Source organism: Salvia miltiorrhiza, chromosome 8 (assembly GCF_028751815.1).
Source record: "Salvia miltiorrhiza cultivar Shanhuang (shh) chromosome 8, IMPLAD_Smil_shh, whole genome shotgun sequence".
NCBI classification, from domain to species: Eukaryota; Viridiplantae; Streptophyta; class Magnoliopsida; order Lamiales; family Lamiaceae; genus Salvia; species Salvia miltiorrhiza.
The window spans coordinates 698,145-716,859 of NC_080394.1; the positions used below are offsets into that span (position 1 = coordinate 698,145).

Sequence of the window (18,715 nt, forward strand, 5' to 3'; positions counted from 1 at the left end):
CTCTCCGCCTCTGTTCCGCCGCCGTCGCCGCCTCCCTCCTTCCCCCTCTGTAAATTCGTCGAGCACAGATCTAAGCCCTAAACTCCCTCTTCTCTTGCCTCGCCATCAGCTTCCCTTCGCCGTCTCCACCTCTCTCTCCGCCTCCGAGCCCTAAATCCCCAAATCCAAACGCCACCCCTTCGATTCCGGCGACTGTACAGCCATAGGGCTGCCGCCACAGTGCCTTCTCCTGGTTAGCGAAGACGATGGAAAACTTGTTGAAGAAATTTGGCTTTTCTGTTCTTGGTTAACGATTTTTTCCTGTTCTTGGCTTTTCCAGATTTTGTTCTTGGTTAATGAAGATTATGAAAAATTTGTTCTTGGTTTTTCTGTTCTTGGTTAGCAAAAATTTGTTGAAGAAATTGTTCTTGGGCTAAAGATTTGATTTTTATTCTTGTTCTTTTGCTTGATTCTGTTCACTGCTCCGGATGGAGAGAGGCGGCGAAGAGGCTGGTGGCTGTGCCGACGCCGGAGAAGGAGGTGGCGCAAGTGTGGCTCCGCCGCCTACTGTTGCCGTCGGGAGGAAGTGAAGAAGAAACAAGATAATTTTAAGCCATACTTAATTTGTTCTTAAACATGTGGGACCTTCTAGTTTAGAACACTAATTTCACACTCCTTAATCTCCGTGCCCAAAAGAAACGGGACAACATTATTGGGACGGATGAAGTATATTTTAAATTATTAGGTGTCGAGCGAACTAGCTTAGCTACAAGTGATACGATTTTTGGTACTATTTCATTTTTTTGTTCTAACGAAAGAGTTTTTTTAGAAGTATCTACTATTGAGCGTACTTCATAAAAAAATTATATACTCCCTCCGTCCCGCTATTTAAGTCTCGTTACTTTTCGACACGGAGATTAAGAAGAAGCTAATTAGGTGAATAAGGAGTGTGGTCCACATGTTTAAGTTTTGTGATTAAGGAATAACTAATTATTTCTATTTTATCAATATGAAAAAGACTTATTTTTTTCTTATTAATTTAATTTTTAATAACCTATAATTAAATTAATTATTCCTTAAAATTCGAAATATATCCAAATCTGCAATTTCCAAAAAAACTTCAAAATCTGCATTTCCGAAAAATACTTCAATCAATTTGCATTTCCACAAATCTTCAAAAATCTGCAACTCAAAAATCTACAATTCAAAATCTGCAATTCAAAATCTGCAACTTCAAGCTTCAATCAACATTTCCAGAAATTTCCAACTTCAAGCTTCAACCCATTTCACTAGTCCATTCTCTTTGCACACAAAGAGATCTCTTGCAATTTCCCAGGAGATAGAGAGTAAGATAGAGTGAGAGACAGATCTGGGAGGGACATGGAGGCGGAGTGAGCGAGGAAGAAAGAAGGAGCAGAGGCGGCGGCAGTGGCCGCCGCAAACAAGAGATAAAGGGAGATCGAGATGGAGAGCAGAGAGAGGGCAGGGAGAAAGAGATCTCGATAGAGAGAGAAAAAATGGGGTTACCTGAGACAGGGGACGGCGGTGCAACGGCAACGGCGATGGCAGGACTCACCAAAGGGGTGAAAATTCAAAGAGAAGCAGGGAACCCTAGAAATTGGGGTAAGAGAAAAAGCAAGGTAGGAGGGAAAAGAAGAGGCGGTGTGAGTGGAGGCGGCAGGGGGTGGCGCGATGGTGGAGGTGGGAGGGCGGGTGGAGGTGGCAAGATGGTGGAGGTGGGAGGGCGGCGGATAGGTGAAGAAGAGAGATCGAGGAAAGAGAATGTGGAGAGAGAAAGAAAATTAGGGGTTAATTAGTGTTACAATTAGTGAATTAATTTATTTTAAGTATGCCCTTATTATTTCTTAAAATAGAAACGAGACATTATAGGTGGGACAACTCAAAAATGAATACGAGACATGAATAGCGGGACGGAGGGAGTACTTTTTTTTATAATTTAATTCTTATTTATCAAGGGATTAGGTTGTGAATCGATTGTGTTCACGACTAGGGATAAGTGGCAGAGCCAGAAATTTTCATTATGAGGGGAAGGGTTGAACTTGTATGGGTTAATTGAAGTAAACTCCCCAAGAACTCTAGCAAGTCCAAACATCCTTACCCGGCCCAATCATTTCTTCAGCCCATATCTGCAGATCTACATTATAATTATTAATGGCAAGCCCAAATTCTTTTGGGCCGACAAAAGCATAATAGCCCATACTAAATTGCTAACCCAAATCAGACCTATTTTAATACCTCTAATAAATGGTGTGATTGCCTAATATACTCCTAGTCGTATATTATTGTTTATTTTATTGTATGGTAGTCCCAAATAAAATTGGTGAAAAATATTCTCTTCGTTACGTTTCACTTGACCTGATTATTTTAGAAATAAATATTTAACAAAAAATATTTCTGATGTGTAAAGTGTTGTATTCCACTTGTTTGAGGCTTATTTATAATTTTTGTGATTTAACAATGTAATTTTTGGCTCTTATTTTTGTCAAAAATAATGTAGGCCAATTTGAATGAGATAATTTAAAAGGAAATATAGTGAGATTGAGTGGGGAAGTATTTTTTTTCACATGCACATAAATATCATAAGAGCACCCGCACGGTTGGCTCATGCCGGTAGCTCAAGTCAACTGTACCAATGAGTCAACCAATGCAAATGCCCCTAATTCGAGGCATGTCTTGTTCGAATGAATCAAGCTCGAAGAGCTTAAAATTCAGCACATGTATTACAACACGTGAAAAAATGCCGGCTATTTAGTCATTTATTTTATTTTTTCTTCTATTAATACCAATTTCGTTTTCTCCTATTCACATCAATTTTTCTTCATTTCGCTTTGAAAAACAGCCCTCTCAATAAATAATAGAGTGAATTAAATAATAGATCATTCACTCTGCTTCTACTAAGACAGTCTAATACGGTTGAAATCACATCATTGAAAATAGTTATTGCCAATTACTACATACCTAAAAGTAATCGAAATTTTCCCATATAATATACCCACTGCATTTTTCCCTCGTTAAAATAAATAAATACTCCATATAAAAATTCCCACTCACAAACACACAACCAAAAGCAAACCTTCAAGAAAAACACACACACACACACACACACACACACTGAAAACAGAGGAATGGGCGAGGAAGTGAAGAACAAGCAGGTGATCCTCAACGATTATGTGAAGGCTTCTGTGAAAGAATCCGATATGTCGCTCAGAACTTCCACAATTCAGCTGAGAATTCCGGCCGGCTGCGACGACGCCGTTTTGGTGAAGAATCTCTACTTGTCGTGCGATCCCTACATGCTCGGTCGCATGAAGAAACTCGAGGGCCACTATGTTGATTCTTTCAAACCAAATTCTGTAAGTTTAATTTTTTTATTTCTTGTTGAAATTTAGCTGTGTTTGTGAGTTATTTAGACAATTGTGCTGTGAATCTTGAAGAATGAGCTCATTGGATTCTTGACTTGGGCCCCTTAATTTTAGCTGTGTTTGTGAGTTATTTAGACAATTGTGCTGTGAATCTTGAAGAATGAGCTCATTGGATTCTTGACTTGGGGCCCTTAATTTTGGTTGAGTCTTCAAGAACGATTTCTTGATTATAAAATTGTTGGAATCTTGTTGAAATTAAGGATGAGGGTAGGTAATTATTTGAATTGGGACCTAAAAGAATTGATTGATTGATAATAAAGGTGATTGCGCCTACATACACGAACTTTCACCCGATTCAATTGTTCTGATTTTTCATACGGTTGTCAATTTCCAACGAATTAAGCATTTCAAGCACCCACCTTGGTATTTAATTTTGGGGTCATTGACAATTGTGTGAAAAATCGAAATAGTTGGAAATTTTTGTATTTGAAGGTAGAATTTTTAGTTCACGTGCAAAATTAGAATCGGGTGAAAGGGTGAAAGTTCGTGTATTTAGGTGCAATTATCCCTTGATACTTCATTATTGTGTGAATGATCAAGACTGAGCTTATTGAAATCATTTTGGGTATAATTTCACATATGCATTGTTTATATTTATGGGAGGTCATGATTTTGGGAAGAGAAAAAACTACATCATTCCATTGATATAATGTTAGCTACATCTTTTTGATGTTTCTATGACTAGCTGAAGTTTGCCTCTGTTTTGGTGACAGCCTATTTCTGGATATGGAGTGTCGAAAGTAATGGATTCGTCTCATCCAAACTACAAGAAGGGTGATCTCGTTTGGGGCGCTACTGGCTGGGAGGAGTACAGCATCATTCGAGATCAAAGCAGATTGTTTGAAATTCAAGATAAAGATTTGCCTCTCTCCTACTATATAGGGATTCTTGGTGAGTTGCTCGAATCCTAATGCTGTAATCGACTGAGGTAGAATCGTTGAACATGCTGTTTATGATTCTGCAGGATTTATTTATCTAGTTGTGTATGCAGTTATAGAAAATGAGGCGTTGATGAACTTCAAACTGCTCGATTTTTTGTTAACCATGGATGATTTTTCCCCTGCTTTAGCCAGAAAATGGTTCTATAATAGATTCTATGTTGCTTTTTTGTGTTCATTTCATAGCTGAATCAATGTGCTTCATACTTTGCTTTGTAGGTATGCCTGGCATGACGGCTTATGTTGGTTTCTTCGAGCTTTGCTCTCCCAAAAAGGGGGAAACTGTTTATGTCTCCGCTGCATCCGGAGCTGTTGGTCAGCTCGTTGGTCAGTTTGCAAAGTCGATAGGGTGCTACGTTGTTGGGAGTGCCGGGAGCAAAGAAAAGGTCGAGTGTCATCTGTATGATATGTCATCAAAAACTATTTTCTTGACATTTGATGAATTAACTAAGTTTATTAGAGCTTAAGCGCCGGCTTTTACTTTGATGAAGGTCGATCTCTTGAAGAACAAATTCGGGTTTGACGATGCATTTAACTATAAAGAAGAGCAAGACTACAATGCAGCTTTGAAGAGGTGAGCTTTTGCCTCCCTATAATGTGTTGATTGTTATAAAAGAAGAGCAAGACTACAATGCAGCCTTGAAGAACAAATTCGGGTTTGACGATGCATTTAACTTGTTTAACTTTCAGATGTGTTTTCTTTGGTTGATAAATTTATCGTGAAAAATGAGGAATACCAAAAATTTCTCCCTTTAACTACTTTTCACTTCAAAGAGGGATAATGTTATCTCTCCTTGGAGTGAAAAGAAGGAATGAGAACGGGTAGAATTCTCTGTTGTAGAAAACACACCATTCAAGATAATTTAGTAATTTAACATAAACACATATATATTTAGGTTTTATTGATTTTGATATAAGAAAAGACTCCTTTTGTATCCTCAAAAATTTGTGCTAAAATTATTTACTTCTGATGTGGGGTGTGCTTCAAATAAAAAACTTTTGTTATTGTGAGAACTCTGCACTGAACGTATAAGTAATTCGCGATATTTGCCTAGTATAGACTTCAGTGTAGTTACTTTATATGTTCAGTGCAAGAGTTCTGACTAAATCAATGTTCCTAAATCTTATCTTGAATAGGTACTTCCCCGATGGCATCGACATCTACTTTGAGAACGTGGGAGGGAAGATGCTCGAAGCAGTGCTAAACAACATGAGGCTACACGGTCGTGTTGCTGTTTGTGGGATGATCTCTCAGTATGGCCTCGAGCAGCCCGAAGGCGTGCACAACTTGTTTAACCTCATATCAAAACGGATCCGAATGCAAGGATTTATCGTTGGCGACTACTACCATCTCTACCCGAAGTTCCTTGAGATGGTTGTGCCGCAAATCAAAGAAGGGAAGATAACATACGTCGAAGACATAGCCGAAGGCCTTGAAAGCGCGCCTAGCGCTCTCGTTGGCCTATTCTCCGGCCGTAATGTGGGGAAGCAGGTGGTGGCTGTTGCTCGTGAGTAAGTCTCTGTTTGTCTGCATTGATCAGACTTGTTAATTTTATGGATAGTATATTCTCATTTTTATGTGAAAATGGATATACCTGCATTCTATAGTATTATTGTAAGACAATATCCTATTCTAGTCTTTCTCATATAGCACAGGAAATTATATCCATACATGTAAAAATGTGAAAATAATAGTCATTTACAGGAACTTTTTGTGTAACCAAAATTTGTGTAAGAGTGTAAATAATATTGTTATATGAATTTACACGAAAATTTTCATATATTTACCGATTTTTTTACAACATTAAAATTCATGTATTTTTTTACTTCTTTCAAAATTTATATGTAAAATCAAACTACCATCAAAGTTGGTATCATGACAATTTTCATGACTTTTAAAGAATTGCAATACTTTTTTATTTTTATGGCAATTATAACACCCTTCAATTTTTCAGTGATAAAACTATATTGTTTTAAGAGATGATGAGGTGTAAGATAGATGCACAATTACTTAGTTCTCTATGATTATTTGATTATATTAAGGCTTGTATTAAAGCACCTATATATAGATCTTGTATCAAGTCCCCTATTCCTATGTATCCTATTTTAACTTTTGCTTTAATAGGTTTGAGATTAAGGCTGGTTTTTAATGCAGTAATTAATTAATGGAAATCATGGTTTTAGGTTCATAGTTAGAGCCTCCCAGGACAACCTAATAACAATAAGGGATTATATAGCTAAAAACTACACGAACTTTGAAAAAAATTACAATATTCATCGAAACTTTCAATTAAGCCAAAAAATACATAAATTTACATTTTAGTTGCAAATGTCACCTAAGTTTTGACTTTTAATAAAATTTGAGCTTAACAGTCGAACTTAAGTCAAATATAGAGTATTAATTTTTACCTTCTTAAACCTCCAAGCTTCTAAATACTCTTCATTATCAGAAGTTAAACCAACATCAGGTGAACTTTCTACTGTTAAATTTAGGTGAAAATTGCAACAAAAATATAAATTCATATAATTTTTGGCTTAAATGAAACTTCAGGCGTAAATTACATATTTTTCTAAAGTTCGAGTAATTTTTTTTTTACCATAACTCCTAATAATAATAATAATGATAATAATAATAAATGTCATTTAATATGCGATGTGCAACAGTGCAAGTGGAAATATATCATTTGTACGGCACAAATCCTGGCCTCAAATAGGTAAATGAGCAACACGTTGTAACAGCCAAAAATGAAAAAAATATACTTTTATATTTTTTTATATGTATTTATCGAAATTATTTGTGTGGTTGTGTTGGTTTTGGATCGCTGACATGTGGATAACATTTGTGTCGTTGGGGTTTGAGATTTAAAGTTGAGACATTAATTTTTATTTTGTTTTCTTGTCGAGACATTAGTTTTATTTTGTCGTCGACTCATGATGGAGCTAGGATATTATTATGTTTGTTATATATGCACATATTTAAATAAATAAATTTCTAATCGTCACATTTCTATAATTTTGACGTAACATAACCGACAATATAATTTCAGTAATACCGTAAGTGAAAGTAACTCGGTAAAGTATCAATATTTAATAAATTTGCATACCGTAAGTTTCGATTTGAGATTTTTCATACTTGTCACGTAATACACAGAATCACGCATATCTATTTAATTTTTCACAAAAATTCTCATATAATGGTTACACCGTGTAATCGGTTACATAAATAACACTACTTCAGGTGACAAATGACACTGCGAAAGTTTCGAATGACACTATTTCAACATACAAATGACAATATGAAACGTTAAAGTGTCGTTTGTATGTTGAAGTAGTGTCATTCGAAATCTAATTACACGGTGTAACCTATTGCACATGAGACCACCTCTTAATTTTTTTCGGGATTTCATGTATTCACAAAAGGATGTACATTTTGTACTCTCTCCGTTCACAATGAGTGTGTGGTGGAGTGAAGATCACGAATTTTAACAAAAAAAGTTAGAAGATGTAATTTTAATGTTAAAGGGTAGTGTTGGGCCCACCAAATTGTAAAAATAAATTATGGATATTTTGTAAATATTGATTGTGATTTGTAAAGTATAAATGAAGTTTCTAAAAAAGGAGAACACACGGTTTTTATGAACGGACGAAAATAGTAATAAACGCACAATAAATTAATATAAACCACAAATTAATCGTCACAGCACACATCATCATCACTGTATAGAGAAATTAAATTGAAATTTTCTAGCCGCCTTAAAAGTAATTTCCCAATTCCCACTCTCAAACTTTTACCTATAAAATGATACCAAATACTTGTCGGACTTAATCATCACAAAGTTACAAAAGAAACCATAAAAAAAACACACACACACAACACACACTGCAGAAAATGGGAGAGGAAATGAGAAATCAGCAGATTATACTGAACAACTACGTGAAGGGCTCTGTGAAGGAATCCGACATGTCGTTGAGGAATTCCACCATCATCTCGAAGATTCCAGACGGCTGTGACGGCGCCGTTTTGGTGAAGAATCTCTACTTGTCGTGTGATCCTTACATGCTTAGTCGCATGAAAGAAATTAAAGACAACTACATTGATTCTTTCAAGCCTGGATCTGTAAGTTTAATGGTTTCGTTTTTTGCTTTTTGCTCTTTTTTTTTTGGATATTTAATAGTCGAAATCTCCGAATTCAGTAATCGTAATCGGAATTGAATAGTGATTCAGTTAACCGATTAACCGATTCACTTAATTTCAGACAAAAAATATAAAATCGGTTATCGATTATACTGATTAACCGAATTTAATGCTTTGCTATAACCGATAAAGTAAATTACGGTTTATCGATTAATCGAAATTTCGGTTCGATTATGGTTATAATCGAAAAATCGAACTCGTTTTACTGGCCCTAGTTCTACTGTTACTTTTTTTCTTTAATTAATTATTTTGTTTTTTATTTTTCTAAAATTAATATCTTTGTCGTTAGATAATAAATTTCATTTTGATATTTTTATCGGTCAAAACAGATTGAACAAATTTTGGATCAGGCAGGACCACAACTTTTTAGGCTCTTATAAGTTCATTGAAGTCCAGTCACATTTGATAGCTCTAGCAACCATACATATATAAATATTAGTATTTCATTCGTCCATAAAAAATAATTTTAGAAGGAAACGACACAAATTTTAATAAATTGATCCGTTATCGTATCACTTTTGATTGTTTGTTTTATGTTGATAACAGCCTATCGTTGGATATGGAGTGTCGAAAGTGTTGGATTCTTCACACACCGATTATAAGAAGGGCGACCTAATTTGGGGGATGACCGGTTGGGAAGAGTACACCCTTATTAAGGATCTCGCCAACTCCTTTAAAATTCAAGAAACCGATGTGCCTCTCTCCTACTACACAGGACTTCTCGGTAAATTCCTTTGAGCTTTTTAAAAGCAATAAATCTATGCAGCCGTATTATAGTCTCCCACAAATTAGTTAATTAAAAAAATTATTATTTTAATTTTTAAATAAAAATAAATTTTAATTATTTATATTGTACTTATTTTTAAAAAACTGTACTTTTTGTTTTTATTTTTTAAAATAAAAATTTATAAAAAAAATTCACAAACAATAACTACAATATGAACAATACAATAAAATAATGAAATCTTTTTTATAAAATAAGCTAAATAGCATCACTCTTTTGAAAGTGACTTAGTTGGTAGAAACAACTACCTCGTTACTAAAAGGGCTACTAATGACTAAAAAGGTCCAATAAAATAAAATTGTGTCACAGTCGACTATAAAAATATTTATTTTATTTTCTTTTATTTTTTTTTTACTTTGACCAAATTAAATCTACAATCATTATTTATAGGTGCGCTTAACCTAAACTGATAATTTTGTCATTTTTGATGGTGGTGTAGGTATGCCGGGCGTGACGGCGTATGTCGGATTTCTCGAGCTTTGCTCTCCCAAAAAGGGGGAGACTGTTTTCATTTCCGCCGCCTCCGGGGCAGTCGGTCAGCTCGTCGGTCAGTTTGCGAAGCTGACCGGATGTTACGTTGTTGGAAGTGCAGGGAGCAAGGAAAAGGTTAGATCATTGACATGAGTTTTAGACTACATTAAAATGTTACTCCCTCCGTCCATGAAAGAACTTTCTAGGAGGAAGTGTCACATGTTTTAATAAAAAATATTGTTGAGTGTATTGAGAGTGGATAAAAGGTAGTTGAGTGTATTGAGAGTGGTGAAAATGTGTTATAATTAATATTAGGAGTTGTGAAAAGTGAAAAGTAAGAGGATTATAAGTGATGGGGTATAGTCCAAAAATAGGTAGGAAGTTCTTTTGTGGACGTCCCAAAAAGGAAAGATATGAAGTTCTTTCGTGAACGGATGGAGTATGAATTAATCGTTTTAAAAAAAATATGTTATGAATGAATACTCAATAAAATAATAACTACTATAATTAATTAATGTCTTAATTCGTTTTGCATTTATGAAGGTTGATCTCTTGAAGAACAAATTTGGGTTTGACGAAGCATTTAATTACAAAGAAGAGCAAGATTATAGTGCAGCTTTGAAGAGGTGAGTTTTTTACTTCTCTTGGAGCTTAAGAAGATAATTACAAATGGTGTATTTATAATCTTATCTTAATTACTAATTATAATATGTCATAGGATATGAATTTGTATTCTTGACCATCTTACGCTGAAAAGTTCTCACAAAATTTATGAAGAATTCTGCTTTAATTACTTGAAGGGTTATTCTTAAATTATAGCTCGAACTTCATTTTAACTCAAATTCAAAAACACAAAATCTAATATACAACCGGTTGTATAATACAACTGGTTTTTACCCTGCCCTGATCCAACTCACTTACTATATGTATTTGGGTTTGGATATTGGTCTTGAGTGACCCAATTGTATCATACACCGGTTGTACAGGAGACCTTCTCATTCAAAAATATTACTCAATTCAAAAAAATTCAGTCAATTTAAGTTGATGTGTATTCAAGAAACAAACATCAAAACCAATTATATACTCAGAAACAACCTGGAATGATTTTGTAAGTGCTGAAAAACCAACGAGAACTCTCTTAAGTTGCCCAAAATTATGACTCGACTATTAAGTGTATACTATATTTGTAATATTTTTAAGTTCAAGCTAAAAAGTCACTGTATGATGAATAGTTGTTTGATCGTGTAATCCTTCAAATACTCAATCTATGCATTATCGATCTCATCAGGTACTTCCCCGATGGCATCGATATCTATTTCGAGAACGTGGGAGGGAAGCTTCTAGAAGCAGTGCTGAGCAACATGAGACTCCATGGGCGCATTGCAGTGTGTGGGATGATCTCTCAATATGGCCTCGAGCAGCCCGAAGGCGTGCACAACTTGTTTAACCTCGTAGCCAAACGGATTCGTATGGAAGGATTTCTTGTTTTCGATTGCTACCATCTTTACCCCAAGTTTCTTGAGATGGTTCTTCCTCTCATCAAGCAAGGGAAAATCACCTACGTCGAGGACGTGGTTGAAGGCCTCGAGGGCGCGCCCGGCGCCCTCGTGGGGCTCTTCTCCGGCCGAAATGTCGGGAAGCAAGTCGTCGTTGTTGCTCGTGAGTAGGTGGCAATTGTCTGGGTTGTGCATAAGCTAGTTTGTGTTTTGTTACGTTACTCGTTGCGTCAGTTCGAACACTGTACCTCGTTGTTCACAAATAAGAGTTCGCAATGTCTATACCTCGCTGTTCACAAATAAGAGTTCGCAATGTTTGGATGTCCCCTCGAGGACTTGTTGTGTGGAAGTTAAAAATATGTTTTGGTTAGTTCGATTTTATAATAGTATTATATCAATATTTTTATTTTATCAAATAAAATAACATTAATTATGCGTACAACGTTTAAAAGAAAGCATTGAAATACTATTGACAATGTTTTATTACAGTTCGAGAACTCGACACCAGAACTTTTAGATGCAATTACTAAAGTTATAGATGAAATCCATGTAGATTTTTATTTCAAGAAAAATTAGACAAAAATGGATTTATATTAATTTTAACAAATTTTTTTTGAGTCGATATTAATTTTAACAAGTTATATATAGTATTCATAATTGTAATATTTTATGAAATATTAATTTATAATATTGATGAAACCTATATCTATATCTATATCTATAGTTACTAATATAAAAAGAGGATTGGGCATAATATGTGGATTGCCTGTTTTAGCCCCTCTTACATGTTTTATTTAAAGTTATTTTACATATTACTTCATATTTATAAAAATATATTAATTAATTCATTAGATATTAGACTAAATTTATGTGATATATATCTATAACTATTGATAAGACTTATAAATAAATATATCTATCGAGTAAATTATAGTATTTAGTAAAATTAATAAAACTAATAGATTTTCTAAAAAAAATTATTGTAATAAATAATAGAATTAAACACACCAAATTGTTAATTGAAAAATTAAATATAGTAGTACTATATCTATATTTTTATTTTATCAAATAAAATAACATTAATTATGAGCACAATGTACGCTCTTTCGGCTAGTATTTATAAAAGGGCTCTTCAAAAGTTATTAGTATTTTATTTAAAATTAAAATCATTATTTAATTTAATTTATACTATGTTCACAAATGACGTCACAACACACGTCATCATCATTGCTGTAGGGAGCAATAAAAATTAAAATTTTCCGGCCACTTATTGATGAAAAATGATCATCACAAGTTACAAAAGGAACCATCCAAGAAAAATTAAAAAAAAACACACAACACACAGAAAGAGTTCAAGAAAGAAGAAGAAAAAACACACACAACACACACTGCAGAAAATGGGAGAGGAAATGAGAAATCAGCAGATTATACTGAACAACTACGTGAAGGGCTCTGTGAGTGAATCCGACATGTCGTTGAGGAATTCCACCATCATCTCGAAGATTCCAAACGGCTGCGACGGCGCCGTTTTGGTGAAGAATCTCTACTTGTCGTGTGATCCTTACATGCTTAGTCGCATGAAAGAAATTGAAGACAACTACGCTGGTTCTTTCAAACCTGGCTCTGTAAGTTAATGCTTTCCTTTTTTGCTTTTTGCTCTTTTATTTTTTTGGATTTCTTTTTTAAGCATTTTTTTTGGGGGGGAGTATTTCATAATTGAAGTTCTATGAAATATTCCTTTCGAGTTGAGAACCAAACTATAGTTAGGCTACAAGTTTTCACTAAAAAATATGCAGAATTAACGACAGGATTAATTTAAATTCGTGTGTTAAAATGTTCCACATTGGTTGGAGAAAGAGGCATGAATCAATTTATAACGGTGAGGTAACTCTCCGCTTACAAGCTGATTTTGTAAGTGGAATTGGGCCCAATATCCAATTTTACTTGTTAGCAACATCTCGATGTTAATTGAACCGAGCCGAACCGGATAGCGTCATGCTTATGTTTAATTTGTTTAATTTTACTACTATTAGTAGTATTCGTCTTACGAGCTTAATCGAGTATATATGAACTTCTTAAATTTTATATTTATATTCAAAAAATTAATTATTTTTCTTATATCAAACAGAGTTAATTAAATGTTTAATACAATATACAATAATTATTAGTTTTAGAAGATAGATATGAGTTGTATTTACTAATAATTTATATTATTTTTCAAGCTGGATCACTTAACAAACCTATTTAAGCTAATGAGTCGAATACTATCTTTCAAGTTTAGTTTGTTTATTTATCGAATTTCAATAAACGAATTTTTTTCGAGCCAAACCCCAAATAAATTTGATGAATTATCATATCACTTATGATTGTTAATTTGTTTTATGTGATAGCCTATGAATGGATATGGAGTGTCGAAAGTGTTGGATTCTTCACACACCGATTACAAGAAGGGCGACCTCATTTGGGGGATGACTGGTTGGGAGGAGTACACCCTCATTAAGGATCTTGTCGACGTCTTTAAAATTCAAGATACCGATGTGCCTCTCTCCTACTACACAGGACTTCTCGGTAAATTTCTCCATGCTCTTAAAAAACGATTTAGAGGGTGTTTGACTAAATTTATTTTCAAAAACTTATAAGTTCATGGATATTCTAAGATGTATTTGGATAATTGAGGTTATAAACTAGACAAAGAATTTTTAGTCAAGTAGAGAACATCTTTGTTAAAGAGAGAAAATCGAAGAGAGATGAATTTGAGAGGGTATATAATGAAAATAACAATTATAATTGAATAATATTTATAAAATGATTGTTGCATATAAGATTATTAAAAAATAAGTTAGAGTAGAGAAATTTATTTTTTTAAAAGCTTATAAGTTATTAGAACTTATTTTTAAAACTTATAAATTGTTTATGAGCTTATTTTACCAAACAAGAGCTTATAAACTCTTAAATATTATATAAACGGTTTTAAAGAGCTTATAAACTTAGCCAAACAGTCTTAACCTAAGCCGACCATTCTGTCATTTTTGAGGGTGGTGTAGGAATGCCGGGCATAACGGCTTATGTCGGATTTTTCGAGCTTTGCTCTCCCAAAAAGGGGGAGACTATTTTTATTTCGGCTGCCTCCGGGGCAGTCGGTCAGCTCGTCGGTCAGTTCGCGAAGCTGACCGGATGTTACGTAGTTGGAAGTGCAGGGAGCAATGAAAAGGTAATTAGATAATCGAAATTACATTAAAATGTAGCTACTATAATTAATTAATGTCTTAATTCGTTTTACATTGACGAAGGTTGATCTCTTGAAGAACAAATTTGGATTTGACGAAGCATTCAATTACAAAGAAGAGCAAGATTATAGTGCAGCTTTGAAGAGGTGAGTTTTTTTGCTTCTCTTGGAGCTTAAGAAGATAAATTTAGAGGGTGTTTGGCTAGTTTATTTTAAAGAGCTTATAATTTATTTTTTTTACGTTGTCAAAGTATATGAATATTGAAATTATAAGCTATAAAAAGAATTTTGTAATAGAGGGAGAAAAAAAAAAATTGGATGCATTTTCAAGAAACAAGCATCAAAACTAATTACATGCTCATAAACAACCTTGAAATGATTTGTTAAATACTGAAAAATTAACGAGAACTCTCTTAAGTCGCCAGAAATTGTGACTTGCCAATTAAGTGTATACTATAATTGTAATATTTTTAAATTCGAGCTAAAAAGTCACCATAGCTAGGGTCAAAGTTCCGGCTATAATTTAAGAATATCCTTTAATATAATCGAATAATTGATTGGTCGTGTAATCCTTCAAATACTCAATATATGCATTATCGATCTCATCAGGTACTTCCCCGATGGCATCGATTTCTATTTCGAGAACGTGGGAGGGAAGCTTCTAGAAGCAGTGCTTAGCAACATGAGACTCCATGGGCGCATTGCAGCGTGTGGGATGATCTCGCAATATAGCCTCGAGCAGCCCGAAGGCGTGCACAACTTGTTTAACCTCGTAGCCAAACGGATTCGTATGGAAGGATTTCTTGTTTTCGACTACTACCATCTTTACCCCAAGCTTCTTGAGATGGTTCTACCTCTCATCAAGCAAGGGAAAATCACCTACGTCGAAGACGTGGTTGAAGGCCTCGAGAGTGCGCCCGCCGCCCTAGTCGGCCTCTTCTCCGGCCGCAATGTCGGGAAGCAGGTCGTTGTAGTTGCTCGTGAGTAGGTGGCAATTGCTTGGGTTGTGTGAAAGCTTGGAAATTATTCAGAGCTCAATTCGAAAAAAGTTCGTTCAGTAAAGCTTGATCAATAAACAAATCAAGCTTGAGTTTGATTGTATTAATTTGTTATATATAATTAGTAATAATTATATTAAATCTTAATTAACTCTAGTTGTTATGAGAAAATAATTAATATATTATGTTATTGTAAAGAAATGATTTATTTTTTTAAAAAATATAAAAATTTAGAAAAATCGTTTAGACTCAATTATCTAATTAATCTTACTCATTTTAAGAAAATAAAAGATTTTAGTATGCTATATTTAAGAATGAAATCACATTCATAAAGAAAATTATGAAAAGTTAAATTTTAATATCTATATTTGGTAAATTAGGCTTTCATCGATCTCTAACAAACAAGTCAAATTTAATGTTAGCACTGAAAGGCTAGACCTACACCCTCGGCTTCTCAAATATCTCAATGTTTGATGTGTGTGTGTGTTTTTGAGAGAGAGAGAGAGAGAGTAAAATATGAAACCTCAAAGCATCAAGTTCATTATTTATCTCCCTTTGCTTCAGGTGAAAACAGAGGAAGCACATCACTACAAATCCACAAAACATATCAGTAAAAATGGTAGAAAACATTTCCTCACAAAAAAAGAATGGTAGAAAACATGCCTCTGTTTTTGGAAGACTTATCACTCTAAATTTTTCTCTTCTTAATCTTAGCAGTTTTGTATCCAGACTTGGTAGGCTTCCCCCACGGTGTCCGTGAGCACTGCCCGTGGCTCCCACTACTCTTGCTCTTTCCTTCACCACCACCGTGGGGATGGTCGATCGGGTTCATCGCCACACCCCTCACTGTGGGCCTTATCCCCCGCCACCGGGATTGCCCCGCCTTCCTCAGCTTCTTCATTCCGTGCTCAGGGTTCGACACTGCCCCTATTGTTGCCCGGCATCTTTTGTCTATCAGTCTCTTCTCTCCAGACGGCAGTTTTATCTCACAGTACCTGAAAAAGGAAGCGTGAAGTGAAAAACCGACTGATTGAGCATAAGAAAACTAACGAGAAAATATACTTGGCGTCGCCAGAAATAAATCGCACACAGTAACCACCATAGCCGAGTAAATGCTACAGTGTAAGCAGTCACAGTAAATGCTCCCATTAGAAGACTAAAGTTCAACAAAGAATGTACGAGCAACCTCTGTTTTCATGCAAGAAGTTGTGCCAAGTTTTTGAAGTTCCAACCGGGAGACGAGACAAGCACCTCTATATCAAGCCCAGACTTTGAAATAGACTCAATTGTGCTGGTATCTGGTATAGCTCAATTTGATCACTGTAGCCCAAGCTTAAACAAGATTGCTCTCAACAAAGGCAGCCATCAAATTCCAGAGCTCTAAAATTCTAATTTATAAAAGACACTCCTGATTTATATATTTCTTAATTCTTGAGCGTGTATTTGGAGACCAACACTTTTCTAATATAATGTGGAAAAGATTTCTTATGATATAGTCCATAGTAACTAAGAGCCCTTTAGAGATCACATGCCGCGTGAAGCCCATCCAGCAGCTCTTCTTAGTTTTAGCTGCTGTAGGAATCCCGAATCCTCCAGCAGGTCTCCACTCTTTCCCTTCTCAACATTATAGGAATTTAAAAAATATGCAATAAATATTGGTTTTGATGCAGAAGTCAGTACTACATGATGCTGATTATATAACCCAGTGTAAATGGTAATTAATTCTCAAGAGAAAGTAGAATATGGAGGAGGATGTAGGCAAGAGAGGGCGAGAGTCATAGTAAAGGTTGTAGCCGTGGAAAGTTAATTATGGCCTTTTAATTCTAAATCTCCAAACAAATATTGAAATACTGAGCTGGTAACATACGGTTCCAGATCATTTTGAGCTCATTGGTCGACTGAGCTCAATTGAACTAGAATTTTTCAGTGAAAAGTAGATAGAAATCCACACTAGTGCACTGCAGTGACTATACCACTTGTCGCATTTTCTATCAGCACGATCTACAAAATGTCTAGTAATGTTTTTTTACTACTAATATACAGATCCCATGGCCTGCTTCAAACAAAGAACATATAGATTTTGAAGCTTAGGGCACAACATACATTATGGTCAGTAATGCTCTACCGGAAAGAGATAAATCTGGGGCTACTCAATGCTATGCTACTTCTTAGCTCAATATCCACTAAACGAGAGCTTAAAACATGACACCATTGTACACACTTTTAGACAAGAAACCTCTACAGAATCGAAATACTGATCCACAATACATAATATCATTCATCTATATCAGTTAAATACCAAGCATCTATCATACATCAAAGCTTAACTCCATACCTGACTGATCTATTCGGTTCAGTAAGTATCTTCGCAGAGGTCCCTGCAGCGCGCACGAGCTTCCCACCTTGCCCCGGGCGGAGCTCAATGTTGTGAATTTGCATACCGATTCGCATATTTGACAGAGGCATACAGCTCCCATATTGAGAACTTATGTCAAGAGTCAGCATTTGGTTCATCATCGACTTCAACGACGGCACTTCTTTCGATTCCACCATCTCGCCGGCACCTATAAATCAATAATTTCACAATTAACATTAAAATCTCAAAACCTAACAACCGACAATCACTTTTTCAAATTTCTAGTAAAACACATTTATAGTCACGTAGAAAGCACCTTATGAAATTCGTTGGGAAATCACAAATTACAAATTGCAGCTCTGAGATTCAATATTTCTGTTCTATTTTCCATCAATTAATCCTGATATCGATCAATAATTTAATTTGCTAAGATTTCTAAGCTCCGTACTTGCCACAAACATTAAATCAAAAACCAGATTAAAGCAAATAAAAAAACTGTGATGTACACGATCAATGCATATGGTTGAAAGATAGTGTATAAATACAAATATACATATACATATATATATATATATATATATATGGATTACCAGTAGAGAGAAACCGAGAAGGAGCAAGGAGACATGAGCGAAAGAGAGAGGAGGAGACAGCTCGAGCTCTAAAGAGCGCCATTTTTCTGCTCGTGTCAACTCAGACGAAATGGGGGGTTTTTGCCATTTGAAGGGTTTCTGAATCCCAGCAAAACGATGTCGTTTCCGCATTTCCTTCACCTTGATATTATTTAATTATTCTATTTTTTTTCAGAGTGCTTTGTTTTTTCAATTTTTCG

General features: G+C 35.0%; 4 protein-coding genes across 4 annotated transcripts; 3 read left to right on the top strand and 1 right to left on the bottom strand.

The window, feature by feature from the left end:
• Window positions 1-2,892: 2,892 nt before the first annotated feature.
• On the top strand, window positions 2,893-6,143 carry LOC130999733 (2-alkenal reductase (NADP(+)-dependent)-like). Its single transcript, XM_057925353.1, has 5 exons — window positions 2,893-3,353; window positions 4,136-4,313; window positions 4,580-4,746; window positions 4,852-4,934; window positions 5,498-6,143. The coding sequence occupies exons 1-5, from the start codon at window positions 3,126-3,128 to the stop codon at window positions 5,874-5,876; spliced, it is 1,035 nt and encodes a 344-aa protein (XP_057781336.1). The 5' UTR covers window positions 2,893-3,125; the 3' UTR covers window positions 5,877-6,143.
• Window positions 6,144-8,121: 1,978 nt separating this feature from the next.
• On the top strand, window positions 8,122-11,676 carry LOC130999732 (2-alkenal reductase (NADP(+)-dependent)-like). Its single transcript, XM_057925352.1, has 5 exons — window positions 8,122-8,477; window positions 9,102-9,279; window positions 9,779-9,945; window positions 10,354-10,436; window positions 11,099-11,676. The coding sequence occupies exons 1-5, from the start codon at window positions 8,250-8,252 to the stop codon at window positions 11,475-11,477; spliced, it is 1,035 nt and encodes a 344-aa protein (XP_057781335.1). The 5' UTR covers window positions 8,122-8,249; the 3' UTR covers window positions 11,478-11,676.
• A 908-nt stretch (window positions 11,677-12,584) lies between these two features.
• On the top strand, window positions 12,585-15,731 carry LOC130999734 (2-alkenal reductase (NADP(+)-dependent)-like). Its single transcript, XM_057925354.1, has 5 exons — window positions 12,585-12,931; window positions 13,697-13,874; window positions 14,351-14,517; window positions 14,597-14,679; window positions 15,142-15,731. Exons 1-5 carry the CDS (start codon window positions 12,587-12,589, stop codon window positions 15,518-15,520), a joined length of 1,152 nt encoding a protein of 383 aa, XP_057781337.1. The 5' UTR covers window positions 12,585-12,586; the 3' UTR covers window positions 15,521-15,731.
• Window positions 15,732-16,045: 314 nt separating this feature from the next.
• On the bottom strand, window positions 16,046-18,640 carry LOC130999735 (60S ribosomal protein L2, mitochondrial). The gene is made up of 3 exons (XM_057925355.1): window positions 18,477-18,640; window positions 17,866-18,094; window positions 16,046-16,525 (listed from the first exon to the last, which is right to left on the bottom strand). Exons 1-3 carry the CDS (start codon window positions 18,556-18,558, stop codon window positions 16,219-16,221), a joined length of 618 nt encoding a protein of 205 aa, XP_057781338.1. The 5' UTR covers window positions 18,559-18,640; the 3' UTR covers window positions 16,046-16,218.
• Window positions 18,641-18,715: the final 75 nt, after the last annotated feature.

Coding starts and splice junctions, on each gene's coding strand:
- LOC130999733 (XM_057925353.1), top strand. CDS start 3,126: ATGGGCGAGGAAGTGAAGAACAAGCAGGTGATCCTCAACGATTATGTG. Junction 4,314..4,579: donor CTACTATATAGGGATTCTTG/GTGAGTTGCTCG, acceptor TTTGCTTTGTAG/GTATGCCTGGCATGACGGCT. Junction 4,935..5,497: donor TACAATGCAGCTTTGAAGAG/GTGAGCTTTTGC, acceptor TATCTTGAATAG/GTACTTCCCCGATGGCATCG.
- LOC130999732 (XM_057925352.1), top strand. CDS start 8,250: ATGGGAGAGGAAATGAGAAATCAGCAGATTATACTGAACAACTACGTG. Junction 8,478..9,101: donor ATTCTTTCAAGCCTGGATCT/GTAAGTTTAATG, acceptor TGTTGATAACAG/CCTATCGTTGGATATGGAGT. Junction 10,437..11,098: donor TATAGTGCAGCTTTGAAGAG/GTGAGTTTTTTA, acceptor CGATCTCATCAG/GTACTTCCCCGATGGCATCG.
- LOC130999735 (XM_057925355.1), bottom strand. CDS start 18,558: ATGGCGCTCTTTAGAGCTCGAGCTGTCTCCTCCTCTCTCTTTCGCTCA. Junction 18,095..18,476: donor TTCTCGGTTTCTCTCTACTG/GTAATCCATATA, acceptor ATTGATTTATAG/GTGCCGGCGAGATGGTGGAA. Junction 16,526..17,865: donor GAACCGAATAGATCAGTCAG/GTATGGAGTTAA, acceptor TTCCTTTTTCAG/GTACTGTGAGATAAAACTGC.
- LOC130999734 (XM_057925354.1), top strand. CDS start 12,587: ATGATCATCACAAGTTACAAAAGGAACCATCCAAGAAAAATTAAAAAA. Junction 12,932..13,696: donor GTTCTTTCAAACCTGGCTCT/GTAAGTTAATGC, acceptor TTTATGTGATAG/CCTATGAATGGATATGGAGT. Junction 14,518..14,596: donor GTGCAGGGAGCAATGAAAAG/GTAATTAGATAA, acceptor ACATTGACGAAG/GTTGATCTCTTGAAGAACAA.